The 14,187-nt window shown below is 36.6% G+C and overlaps 1 protein-coding gene across 1 annotated transcript in view; it reads right to left on the bottom strand.

Moving 5' to 3' along the window:
* The window catches only part of LOC128872073 (guanine nucleotide-binding protein subunit gamma-e), an 18,202-nt gene extending 5,558 nt beyond the window's left edge, over window positions 1-12,644 (bottom strand). The window contains exons 1-2 of the mRNA XM_054114397.1: window positions 12,521-12,644; window positions 9,526-9,691 (exon numbers count right to left, since the gene is read on the bottom strand). Of these exons, the coding sequence (XP_053970372.1) occupies window positions 9,526-9,638 (113 nt within the window). The 5' untranslated portion in view covers window positions 9,639-9,691; window positions 12,521-12,644. The remainder of the gene's footprint in view (window positions 1-9,525; window positions 9,692-12,520) is intronic.
* Between the last annotated feature and the right edge of the window lie 1,543 nt (window positions 12,645-14,187).

Here is a 14,187-nt window from a genome sequence, read left to right on the forward strand (position 1 = left end):
AAATGTAAGCTAGTCGAATGGTTCATTTCGAGCTCTAAAATAATAGTACAGAATCTTTTTTAATTTTACACAATGAATATCTAGAATTTATATTTCTTGGATCCCCATCTTCTTTGGATCTTTAGAAATAACAAAGTTCGATACTTATGGAATAAATAAGAATAATAAAGGAATCGTTCACGCAACAGAAACTCTGTAAACAAATTTTTTTAGCGGACCATTGGAGGTGGGAGATCAAGAGCCCTTGCAGCCCCCACCTCCACTGACCACCGTCCGCGAGGAAATTGTCTAGAAAAGTTATGTAAGCGACATATTATGAAGGAACTGTGAATAAAAGGAGCAGTAAACATGGACATTAGCAAATTGTGGTGCATCGTGGAGGCAGTATGACATAAATTATTGGATCAGTGACCATCGGGTTCGCGAAGCACAGGATTGCGCTAAATGCAACAAGGTTGAAAGCGAGGCAAAGAAAATCACAGAGAATCGAGGCAAAGAATAGTCGTTTCGCGGCGAACAGCTTGGTGAAAGGGACTCGGTTACTCGGGTCGATTTTGCGTTCAAGGAGAGCTCAGTGTTCCAAAGGAACGCGCCTGCCTGATTATGACCAACTTTTCGTATTTTCTTGCCGCACGTTTTCAAGTCGTGGCAACCGACGCCAAATTGCAACGACTTCCTGCGACATGACCCAACGGCACCGATTCGGCTTGCTTTAACTTCTTCGCGATGCAATCGCTTTGCGTTTGATGAGGAGAATAGCTTTGTGTGATAATTAGCATACATGGATGTTTAGGCACGTTTAAATGTTACAAATAATGTGGACGATGTTCACAGTGAGTATGATATTTTGCAGGTAATGGTATCTCGATAAATATTGGATTTATTGCAAAAATAGGATTTATAGAAAACGAGTGTGATTTATTTGTTTTATATAGTCAATGGATTATTTATATAAGCTACTACATCATCCGTGCAAGGTACTACATAATTAAAAATATAAATTGAAGAATTTAATAATATATTTCACGTTAACTAGTCACCTGAAAATAAAAGGAATTAATTTATCTAAAATTGAACAGTATTTGGGTCACGATATCCTTGAAGAAACCTTGTCTGTTAAACAATTCAAGTAGACATTGACACAATTTTCTAGAAAGAGTGATAAGTAGCTAGAGAAACAACCATGACCCTCAGTGGTTAAATACATATCTCTCATTGTTTACATGTACACATTTACTACGTGGCAGTGGTGGTAGTAATAAAAATCTGTTCTCATTAGACAACTCAGGGTTTAGTAGAAAATACAAGAAAATTATAAGCTTTCACTTATCACTTCATATTACAACCGAATGTAGGCTAATAACTAGCTTACTGTCGCTACGGTTCTGTTTTCGAGGCTTGGACTCGCAACGAACCTTTTACTCAAATTAAGCAATTTTCTTCAATAATATTATGCCATTATATGGAAATGTTAATTCTGAGTTTTGTTGCTGAAGTACACGACCGATTTTACCCAAATTTTATTTATCTCTTGTGTAGGAATCCTCAAGAATACGGTGTAATGGGTGTAAATTAACGAGATTACATAGAATCGGTTTAAGTATCCCTCTTAGCCTGTACACAGTGTAACCTTGTCGCATTAAAAAGATATTTCGCTACAATACAAAAGAATATGAAAATCACTTCTACTAAGTACGAGGCTATTCTTCCCTTATTCCATTACTATTCCGTTATTATTATTATGGATTTTAACATATCGAAGAAGGGTGAAATTTTAGCCAAAAACATTCCATAATGTATAATCTGTCCTAAAAATAGAATAATATTTATAGAGTTGCATCACATTCAACAACCCAAATCTTTTTGTATATTTTTTTATTTAATTTAGATCAACTAATAGAGTTTTGTTAAAGACGATGACTTATACATTTGAGCAGAGAAGTGTACATCATGAAGTACAGAGATTTTTGTTATTGTTTTCTATTCAGACTTCCTCGAAGAGGTAATACTGGTCGCAAATTTACCAATGAGGTCAAGATATCTAAACTGACGAGGCGAGCACTTATCTGGCTTCTGTGCAAAAGCAAACGCGACACTTGTGGTCGATGAAATATATGATTGATTGGTTAATTAAGTGAAGCAACAAAATACGTGCAGTGGGTGCAACTATGATACTTCATGACCCATTTATATGAAGCAAAAAAAAAAACAAATTTCTTCCCAATAAATACAAAATCATTTATCATTCTACGACCTGTAGCTATGACTTTCTTTTTTTTAATTTTCAAAGAAGTCTCTTTAGACGTTTCCCCTAAAATGTATCTGTAATTTATCGTTGTAACGAGCCGTTCCATCTTGTCTCTCCCGCGGTTTTCTGGCTCTATGGCATTCTCTAAGATGCATTTCGCCATTCCTTCTCATCCATAAACATTGGTTCGCCAATTTTTTGGAAATACCCTAGATCTCCCTCGGAGTCTTCGTCGACGGAATTCGCTACTTTCGCCAACACCATATGGTTCTGTGGAGCTCAGCGCGCCTGCATGGTCACAGATTGGCACGTCACAGCGATCCCGAGAATGTCGTTGGGTACCATTCCCCTTCCAAACCTTTATAAGCGTCGAGGAAACTCAGAGGTATACGTTTGTACAGTCTTCCACTTTTCCTGTCAAAAGAATGGACGACCAAACTCCCTCTCTAGGAAGTCTAGGGCCATCCTAGTAGGACTTCTGCAGAGTTTCACTTCTGTGGTCGTCTAAGACACCTCTTGAACTTAGATTTTACTAAAATTGCATTCAAAATGAACTTGTAATGTTTATGAATGCATTACAAACATATTAGTAATGTTATAATTGATGAAAGAGAAGTAACGGAAAATGTCCAAATGAATATATTTTACATGTAATAGATTGTTTCTCTTATGACTGAACTTGTATTTTCTCAGAATTGCATTATCAGGAATTTGTAATATTTATGAATGAATTTAAAAAATATTAGCATCGTATACAGGGTGAGTCCAAAGAAACAGAACACCTAAATATTTCCGTTACTTTTAGTTGTACAAAAAAACTTCTTAGGACAAAGTTACACTGTTTGAAGGGCCACATGTAACGGTGTAAAGGAAAAAATTTTCAAGGTCTTTTTTAAATAAAATTTCAAGGTCATTGATTTTTTTTAAATGGAATGATATATTTTCGTTAACGTAATGTTGTAGCTGACAAAATAACGAATTCATCCATGTACTACAATATGACCTACAAATGACCTTCAACACAGAAAAATGGAATAAATAAAATTCAACGTGTAAGGTTCATTTGCATTTCACATATAATAGATCATTTCTCGAGAAAATAGAAACTTTTTGCAAGAAACGTGCCAAATGTTAAAATTGATTTAAAATTTATCCTTTTGTCACGTTGTATTTATTGCAATACATAACATAAAAAGGAAATTGATGAGTACTATTATCAATACATAAATTAAACAGAATTCAAGAATAAACCTCCAGACTATATAAATCAAACAGCAGTTAAGAAGAAATCTTAGACCTAATAATAACAAGACATGAAAGGAAACGTCTGCAACTTGAAGAGTAATATGCGTCCTGGAAGAAGACGCGAGAGAAGTCACACTATTTTTCTTCCATTCACTGCTTCAGCCATACATGGCACATAATACTGAAATATGAAAGAGCTACAGCTTGTTTTGAAATGGTTAACGACATCCAGATATCCAAGTCTTCCATTACGAACGCGTCATTTAGAGAACAAGTCAACGACGAACAATAAACCTAGGTTCTCAGAACCACATTTAGGGATCGCCATGGCAAAACTGTGAGACCTAAATTCCATCCGATTCATTGATCTCAAATGGTGGTTTCGTATTTTCTTTGCCGCTTTCCATTACGTCTACGCCAGCACTTTGGCGGCTGCAAGAGGCGAAGGAAGAATCGAAAGTGTAAAAGAATAATGAGACGACGGAGAGAGGAAGTGCGTTCCATCCAGGACTTGCTGACGGACATGTCAGTAAGGCTACCTAGTTTTCCCTTATACGCATGAGACACTCGATATTAGAACGAATGATACGGGGGAGACTCGCCTTGAGCGGATTTAGGTGCCTTCAGGCGATGCAGTTGCTCCAAAATAAAGTTTCCTTCGAAAATTTATTGCAAGGAAATAATTGCGATATCTAACGTTTTCTTTTGTAATTTTTAGATGTACAGTAGAGGCTTCGTTATCCAAACACTATTTTCTGGATGTTCTGTTATACGAACTTATGTGAACAGAAGTTTTTATTTAATAATAAATACGTTGGTTGCCATATCACCCAGAAATGGGTGAGAGAACTTTACATGAAGGAATTATTTATTCGAATTAATTTCGAAGGTGAGGCGGTAGTGCGTTTATTTGTATGTACGCTATTCGAAATGGTGGGAGGTATGAATTTTCAAGAAAATAAATAAATATATTTTTAAAAAGATTTTAAAAAGATCGTTTTTATATCCTTTTAGAATCGGAACTTGGACAACGTTGAAGTTTCGTCTCGACAAGAGTACTCTGTGGCAGCGTGAACGAAAGATTAGTACCGATCGGGAAGAATGGAAAAAAAATGGGAGGTACCTTTCACTCTGGCACTCTCTGAGTAGTCGACCGCGGAAACTTTTTGCTTTCGGGTACGATTCGCCTCGAAAACCACAGAACAGGATAACGTCGTTGGTAGGACGCAGTTCCGCGTTGTTCTGCAATCGGGAACACTGTCGAACTTCCCATTTGTTATTAAACCAGTATCTCATTAGCGATGCGTTCCTGCATTCTATTTATATAAAATCGAACACCAGAGTATGGACAAAGACTTTTCGAAAATTATATAAGGACACTTAAAAAAGAAAGGGGTTGTCTAGCGTCTTTTATGGACAGAGACTATTCGAAAATTTTATAAGGCTACTTAAAAAAGAAAGGGGCTGTCTAACGCCTTTAATGGACAGAGACTTCTAAGATCAATTAATTAAATTTTCTTTACATTTAGTTGTAAGTGAGCTTTGGTTGAGATTGCTTAACCCTTACTGTTCTTCTTCCAGTGCTCTTTTGAAATTCGTATTTCTTTATTTATTCATCAGGTGACAAAGAATGGTAAAGGTTCTTCTGAAAGAAATTTTACAATTCTATTTTTTAATAAAACACAATTTATAGACAATTGAAGATGAAAGATTGTGTCATTTCAGTGTCCACTACGACTATACTAATAAAAATATTTTATTATTAAAAAAATCCTAATCCTATATAAAATTTATTTTCACAAAATAAAGGAGCCTACAATGATGTCTTGTCTAACTCAGACAATAGTAATCTATAGATCTAGAAATCTAGAGTACTCTATATCAGAATGCTGCGCGAAGCCTTACAAATCTGTGAGATTCATTTGAAAAACCTAGCCCGGATGCAGTGCTCCTTCTACTTCTTTTTAGGTAGATGATTATCATACTTTCTATTGTTTGCTACCTACGTGTCGAAGTCTCGTATATACCGTTACGTGTACGGGCAATCAGGTTAACGAACTTGAATTTCACTGGTGCGCACGTGGCTATTCGATTGTCGAAAATTCTTGAAAATGAATGCGTATGCCAGCTGCGCGAATAATCAAGTATTGTGCAGGCTCTCGTGTATAATTTCCGCTAAAGTAGGACAGGTTATAACTAGGTTGACCGCATCATTTATCGTCCGAACTGTGACACTTTAGAAAGCGAAAAAGGACTCCGAAAATAGGTAAAATTGTTTGATGTTTCAAGAAACAATTATTCATTCATTGACACGTTATATTTAATGTATCAGTGAGCCTAAGCTTTAGTAAACAATTATTTTGGAAAAAAATTCTCTTTAAATAAAATAAAAATAAAAGTCATAGTAAATATAGTAACGGAGTGGTTGGTTTGGACAAATAATTAGATAATAATGTTTCTCCAAATAATCGAATGTATAGTTCAAATGTGATTAAGTAAAAACTTTATCGGAAAGTTTTTTTGAAAAACCAAGGTACAATTGTAGAATTTTAATATCGAACATTGCACACCAACAATTCTTCGTTTCGTTAAATTGAAGTGAATTATAAATAATTTAATGAGACTTATAAAATTCTGTCTTAGATCCTTCTTTAATATTAGGGGACCGTTATACTCTCCTTTCGTCGAGTAAGAATTTTTTTGCAAGGTCTTGTTAGATTCTGTCACTCTTATTTCTAGGCAGCATGCCATTTCCTCTCCAATTTTATAATTAGCCTAAGCGACCTGTTTGTTCTAAACAGAATAAAGATCATTTTCTGCAGGAAGTACTTTCTTTTTCTACGAATTAAGAACACTTTGACAATGTCTTAATAGTCGTGAGAGCGAACAGGTTCCGAGGCTTCTAAAACAATTACTCGTGTATCCCAGAGCTCTCTACGGTTGCTATACTCAAGCAGCTCGTTAAGTCGCTTTTCCATCTTAATTCAGGAATAATTGCTTTCGAGTGAATTATGCTTAAAACGTTCGACCTTAAATACTCGTCGCGCTGAAATCCACTAAACGATTGTTCTCGTGCGCTTAATTACATGCCAATAAAGATTACGCAATGATCGAAATGAAAACTGGTAACCACTTCATTCAACAGAGTTAGAAGGTAAAGGAAGGGCGTGGATGTGGGAGAAGGGGGAAACAGGAAAAGAAAACGAAAGTGATCTAACCCAAGAGAAGAACGTTTGATTCGAACTAAGGCGGAACGGTGAACGCGGCTGTCCGTTACAACGAAAGAACAAATTACGTAGGCGATTGAATCTGGCTCGAATTGCTTCGGTGATCGCAGTTATTATCCTTGAGTCATCAGGAGGCATTCCATTCAAACTTCATAGAAGTGGAAACCAGAGCTGTGCGTTCTCAGAAAGTTGGATTGGTTTAGCTTAAACCTTTCGGCTCTTAAATTTGAATTACACGTCAATGACGAAGTAGAATCAACAAATATAAAATTGTCTTTGATGGTAACACCGTTCAGGCTACCCTGATGGTGTTGAGGAGAGGGAATAGTCGCTAAGCAACAAATGAGTTTGAGAATAGTAGCAGGAGTGCTTATTGGATTGGTTACATTGACTATCAGAAGAACCTTGATAATTGCACGACCTTCCAGGCCCAACGTCTGCAATACTGTCAAGAGGTTCCATTTTACCTAAGCTATAAGTAAGTCCGAGTATAATAATAAGGGTGCTCATTGGACTGGTTACATCGACTATATCACATAAACCTCGATAATTGCACGACTTTTCAGCCCAAATTTCTGCAATAATCGAGATTCCATTTTACCTAAGCTATAAGTAAGTCTGAGTATAATATTAGGGGGACTAGAAAGTAATATCGTATCTTTTACATTAAATTCAAACAAATAAATTTATAACAAGTTTTTATTTTTAATCAATTATGTAATCGCTCTCGTTATCAACAACCATTTGTTATCTAGTGTGCAAATTTTCAATATCTGATCGATAAAAATCAACTGTATACAATGCGCTGATATATGATGAACAAGTATTGACATTCACAGAAACGACATTACTTTCTGATCCCCCTAATAATAAAGGTGCTCATTGGACTGATTACATCGACCATAAACCTCGATTATTGCACGACTTTTCAGCCCGAATTTCTGCAATAATCGAGGTTCCATTTTATCTATGCTATAAGTAAGTCTGAGTATAATAATAAAGGTGCTCATTGGACTGGTTACATCGACTATATCACATAAACCTCGACAATTGCACGACTTTCCAGCCCCAATTTCTGCAATAATCGAGGTTCCACTTTACCTTCGACCGTCCCTGTGCGGACTCACGGCATGGTATGCGCGCGAAACCCCGATATTGAATGTCTGAAAGTGATCGGTACGCGAATATGCGATTAACCGACTGTCCACATCCAAGGAGATCCTGTCCCCTGCGTGGTGTATGAAAACGTCGGTGTTGCTCAGCCTTGACTGTTAATTGCCAGCGGCGTGTCGTGTCGTGTCGAGCCGACCACTTACATCGTCGCTTATGGTTTCGCCAGTATTCTTCGATTCGTCTAAGAATTCGCTTCTACGTTCACGTTGGTCGAGTAACTTTCATGCGAGCAATTGTCTCGTCTAAACGAGCCAGTGTGACGCCACCTTCCCCTTTTGCTGAGAGGATAATGTCCATGCGCCTAGAGATGAATCCTCAAGCTCAGAGCCGAAGTATGTTAAGTATGTTCGCTCTCGAGTAACGTCGCAGGATGTAACAGAGGTCCAGCTAACATTTCAAAGGGTTAGAGTTCACAGTTGTGTCATTCCTTTTTTGTTTCGAAACCTTTTCTTTTGATGAACATGGATGGTTAGAATTTTGTTGAATATGTTGGCGGTTTCTCAATAAGTTTATGTATTATTAGAAAGTAAGTCTTGCTGGTCTTGCAGCTCTTTGTATCTGAGAGACTCTGCCAGGACCCAGAAGGCTTTCAGAAGGCTGTTGCTACCAACGAGTTAATTGCTAGGTTCGATGTCATCAGCGTTTCAAACATAATGTTGCTCGATCGGTCACTTTCGTGGATATTAAATGGCGATCTTAACTGCAAACTGCCAACGATAATCGAATTGATTACTATACAAGCGCTTTTCAACCTTTTTCGTCTTAAGACTCTTCCTTGAACACTATTTATTTTTGTAACCTTCACTATTTATAGGCATTTTAAGTCCAGTATCGACTCGCAGGAATCAATTAACTGTGTTGTTGGACTACTCACGATGCTCAATTCGAGGAAACTGCACTGTCATTCATCTCTCTCGACACCACTTTTATTTCAAAACTTTGTTCACATAATAAAACGTTTCCAATTGTAAAGTCGCCGAGTTAGATGGCTCAGCCTTCAAACCTGTCAACCCTTTGCGGTCGTGTACAGAGAAAGATGTACAAAGATGGACGGAGATCAGAAAATCTGGACCGCAGAGGTCTAAAAATGGTCCATAAGGTCATCGAGGTTCGATACACAATGGATTCTCCAAAGATGGCTTTAGAATAGTTTAAAAAATTGTAAGCATCGGTACCAACAATTTGATTCATAATAAAAAAAAAAAAGATAAAATGTATTCCACAATGTTTGTTTTGCTTTATTAAGAGCCAAGATCCTGAAGCTCCTTTTGGAAAACCCTTTTATGTAAAGTAGGTGTGAAGTATGAACACGATAAGGATTTACATGGAACGTCGTGTGGTATATTGATTAATAATACGATACAAAAATATACACAGCGCAAAAACGATAACCGTAAACTGTAAACCGTCTCAAACGGTGAAAATAATTCTTTCAGCACTGTTTATGACCTTTATCGCGACAAGGATACAAATGGCATCGCGTCTCTACGTCTTCGGAGAGGGTTGGATGCGAGTACCTCTCACTTGGTGCGCGTAGTATGGAATAAAATGAATGAAACTAAAGGGAAATAAAAGAAAAGAAGGTAAACCGCGGAACGTTTCGAGCGCGAAAAGTGGAGTCGATCGACTTACGCGGCAATGCTCCTCGACAGGGGCCACCGGTCCATACTGGCTTGGTACTTCATGTTCTCGATCTGCTTCTTCAACGCGTCCTTGTCCATGTTTGCGAGCACACTGGGATCCATGGTTATAGCCGCGCCTCTCTTTCGCCAGATAAGAACCGAATACGCTTGCGCCCCTACGAAAAATCAATAGAACCGTTTCTGTATGGGGGACTCCCGTTAATGGAACACCAAACTACGTCACCGACGGGCAACAGGAAATTCGATTCTGCGAGCCGAAGCGCGCCAAGAGATGTCTTACTTCCTCGCGATCTTCGCCAATCGAGATTAACCGTCAGCTGTCGATGCTTTTAATGCGTTGACAGGCAAGCCTGACTATTTACTCGCAAACAGAAACTACAATTAGTTGTTGAAAGGATCATTAATCGAAGGAGGCGTTTATTTATTTTAAATGGTATTAATAATAAATAGTATAAGTGTTCAGTGGAGAAAAGGGGGTGCAGGAGATGTGGGGGAGGAAGAGACGTGGGAGATGTTTGGAAGGGGTGAAGTAGAGGGGTGGACCAAGAAGGTGGGTGGAAAATGTCGCAAAGGTACTAAGGGATGAAGGAGAGGGGGTTGGATGGATGAGGGGTATAGAAAAGTTAATATGTTGATAGGCAAGTCTGACTATTTATTTACAAACCGAAGCTATAATTAGTTGTTCATAGGATTATTATCTTAGGAGGCATTTATTTATTTGAAATAGTATAAATAGTATAAAGAGGGATGGGGGTGCAGAAGATGTGAGGGGGAAGAGCCGTGGGATCACGTTTGGAAGGGCTGTAGTAAAGGGGAGGCAGGAAAATGTTGCAAAGATAGTAAGGGATGAAGGAGAGGGGAATGTATGGATGAGTGGCTTAGAAAAATTATGTTGATAGACAAGTCTGACTTTTTTCAAAAATAAAAAGTACAGTTAGCTTTTAATAGGATTATTAATCATAGGAGGCACTTATTTATCTGAAATATTATAAATATTATGAAGAGGCATGGGGGTACAGGAGATGTGAGGGGGGAAGAGTTGTGGGAGCACGTTTGGAAGGGGTGAAGTAGAATGGCGGATCAAGAAGGTGGGTGGCAGGAAAATGTCGCAAATATGTTAGGGGATGAAGAAGACTGGGAAGGAGGAAGACGAGGAAAGGAGGTAGAGCATAATGAGATGTTGATAAAGGAGGAAGGGAGGGTGAATATGAAGGTTGAAGGAAGAAGGGAAAAGGAGGAGTGTGTATGGCGAGGAGGATGAAGGAGGAGTGGGTAAAGGTAGAGTGATGAAAGAGGGTGTGAGAGGTGAAGAGAGTAGGAATGTAAAGATGTAAATCTAAGGGGAGCAATAAAGAATATACAATACTATAAATATTATGCAGAAATTAATTCTCTGCTTCTCTACTGTAAATCTACCATTTAATTATAACGAAAAACCGTGGAAACTTTTCATTTTCCCCTAGTGAGCAATATTGAAGTAATCTGTGTGTTGCACTTACTATGAAGGTACCTTAACGTAATAAAATGAAGAGTGAATATTTCTGTTTAAGTTGGAGTTATAAATAATTAAATGTATAGAGGCAGAGAATTAATTTCTATAAGTTGAATTTAGAGATAAGTTACACTGCATGGAACGTGTCCTATAACATATGCGATAACTAAAGCCGACGGATAATCCACCGAGGGTTTATCCCCACCAAACGCTATTTAATCCAACCGCAGAAGAAGAGGAATCCTCGCGAGGAACAAAAATCAAAAGTAAAATTTAAAAGTTTTCAAACTAATTTTGAAGATTCGTCTGTTATGTAAATCATTCTCGACAAATAAATCTAATTTTTCACATCAAGCGTGTTATATTTCCGAAAAACGTCTCTTATAATCGGATTATCATTGTACATAGAGAGGTCAAACATTTTATTACCACTTATTTCTTCTTGAGTTTGAATAACAAATGTAAAATCGTTTGGTATTTCATCTGTTATCATTTTTAAGAACAATTTCACAATTATGTATCATTTGATGTAATATTTAAAATGACGTCATTTGAAAGGTGATCACACGTACGAAAATAACTATGAAGTAAAATAATATGTTATTAGTAGATCAGCGGATCTTTATGCATTTATAAAAAATTTGAACGCTCAAGAACCTAGAAAATACAAACAATATGCGAGAATATACAAAAGATTGAAAGTAAAGTTCATGTTATAACATTTCCATAATAAAATGAATTCCTATTTAATAAAAGTTTTTGTAGGCACGTTCGCAAACATTTTATTTTGCATAAAGTTCCGCAGTCTAGTTATTAGAGATAGTATTTCAAATAATATATTTTCAAAATAGGTCTTTCGTGAAACGCATAATACTCTCAAATCATCCCTAACTCGATATGTTCATCCACCTCAGGTAATACTTCTCGAAACGTCAACATGAAGGGACTTATTACACAACCTAATAATTATCACAGCTTCGAGTGCGTTCGATTTGCCAAATACTAAAACTATAGGGTCGCGGAATCGAATCGAAACCTTGTTAACCCCCTCGACCTTAGTGAGACGCATATGACCCAGTGAATTTATCCGATTGCCATTGGCAAAATTACAATTGATTCTCACAGGAACATATGTTAAAAAAACGAACAAAATTTGTGCTGAGGTAAATTATTCCTCTTCTCATCTAGCTACGATCTTTAATTCATAGCCAACCCTACTTCAATACAATTAATTTTGTAAAAGAAAGACGAATAGAACCCAAATAGAAGTAGTGTAGCTAATAACTCCATTTGAAGGTATGTTGAAAAAAACGAACAAAATTTGTGCCGAGGTAAATTATTCCTCCTCATCTAGCTATGGCCTTCGAATCATAGCCAACCCTAGTTTAATACAATTAATTTCTAATGGGAAATCGAATAGAATCAAAACAGAAAATAGTCGAGTCGAAAAGGTTAATACTTTCCACGAAGACTTTTCGACATTGTCACTTACCCGATCCGTAAAGTTTCGAATATGAAACTCGGACACGTGTCACGGGAAGTCCTCTGGAACTTGCGGTCGAAGATTAGTGTAGCACTGTAGCACTCACCTTGCCGGAGGTCGGTGAAGTTCTGAGAGTAGCCGACTCTTGGCAGGTTTCTCGATTCGCTTACGGAAGCCTCAACGAAACTCGGCAATCTAATTTGCTGGTAATTTACCTGCCGATATCTGCAATCATTGTTGTCATAGAACATTTTTTAGCGAATGTTCTACGACGCATAATCCCGCACGGATAAACGCTCCAAACCCTTTACTCGACCACGTTGAATCCATCCGCGCTGCAGCCCAAAAGTGAGTGGATGCTATTTAATTAGTTATTGAAAATAATTCTGTGTAATTATTCTGCCTTTCTGAGATGGACTTGCCATTTATTTAAAAAAAAAAGATTATCCCACTTGTAATCATCCTCCAGCCATAGAGGAAGAGAGCACAGTTTTTAAATCAATCTGAGTTTAATATAACAAAATGTCGAGTATGTATTTCTGTTTAAACTGGAGTTACAAACAATTAAAACGCGAAGATGGAGAATTAATTTCTATAACTATTAATTCCCAAATACACGCTTGATCTACTGGAAAAACAAGAACTGAAGTTTATTCGTTAATAAATTTTGTATATAGGTTACATTGTAATGGCCATCCATTAATTATTTAACGTAACAAAATAACGAGTAAATATTTTTATTTCAACAATAGGTATATACGATTGAAGCAAAAGGTATAGAATTAATGTCTACATTCATAAATAAGAATAATTATATAAAAAAATTAAGAAATCATAAATGAATTTTACTAAATCTTATGTATTTCATTTCGTATCATAATGAAAATATATTTGACGAATAATTCATTAAATATCCCACCAATAATAATAGAAGTTGATTCCCACTTTATTTGAGCCTCCCACCTTCGATTAAAGTAGGAACTAGCTTACGATATACTTAGGAATTTTTGTTTTTGAGATCTCTATTATGGATATGAAACATTAGATTCTTTCGTTTATGTTTAATCCTTTTGAGAAATATTATTTATTTAACCCTCTCAATTTAATTCTCTAATTTTCTCTGCATATAAATATAATTTTACATCATAATTACCATAAATAAGGATCTAATTGTTGATTTGCACACTAATAATTCCCCGACATTAAGTTTTTTAAATAATTTTAAAAAATACCGGCACATGTAGCGCCATCTCTCGGCGAACTGCTCAAGTTTGTCGTGGAGTAGTTTCCATTTCCCGCTGCTAGATGACGCCACATCTTTCGATATTCCTTTAATTAAAAAACTAGGCATTAGACAATTATTGGTGTACAAATAAATAATTGGAAGTTCATTTATGATATTAATAATGTATAATTCCGTTTATATACAGAGAAAAGTAGAGAATTTACGTTTCGAATATTTTCATCTTTGTAGTGCCATGTAGCGGCCGGAGATGGAAACTAGTCCACGACAAACTTTTAGCAGTTCGCCGAAAGATGGCGCCCCATTTTTTGTATTTTTTTTAAACTTAGATATTAGTGTTAAAATCAACAATTAGAAGTTTATTTCTTGTAATTATGATGTAAAACTGCATTTATATGCAGTGAAAAGTAGATAATTTATGTTTCGAATATTT

This window comes from Hylaeus volcanicus, chromosome 2 (assembly GCF_026283585.1).
Source record: "Hylaeus volcanicus isolate JK05 chromosome 2, UHH_iyHylVolc1.0_haploid, whole genome shotgun sequence".
NCBI lineage: Eukaryota > Metazoa > Arthropoda > Insecta > Hymenoptera > Colletidae > Hylaeus > Hylaeus volcanicus.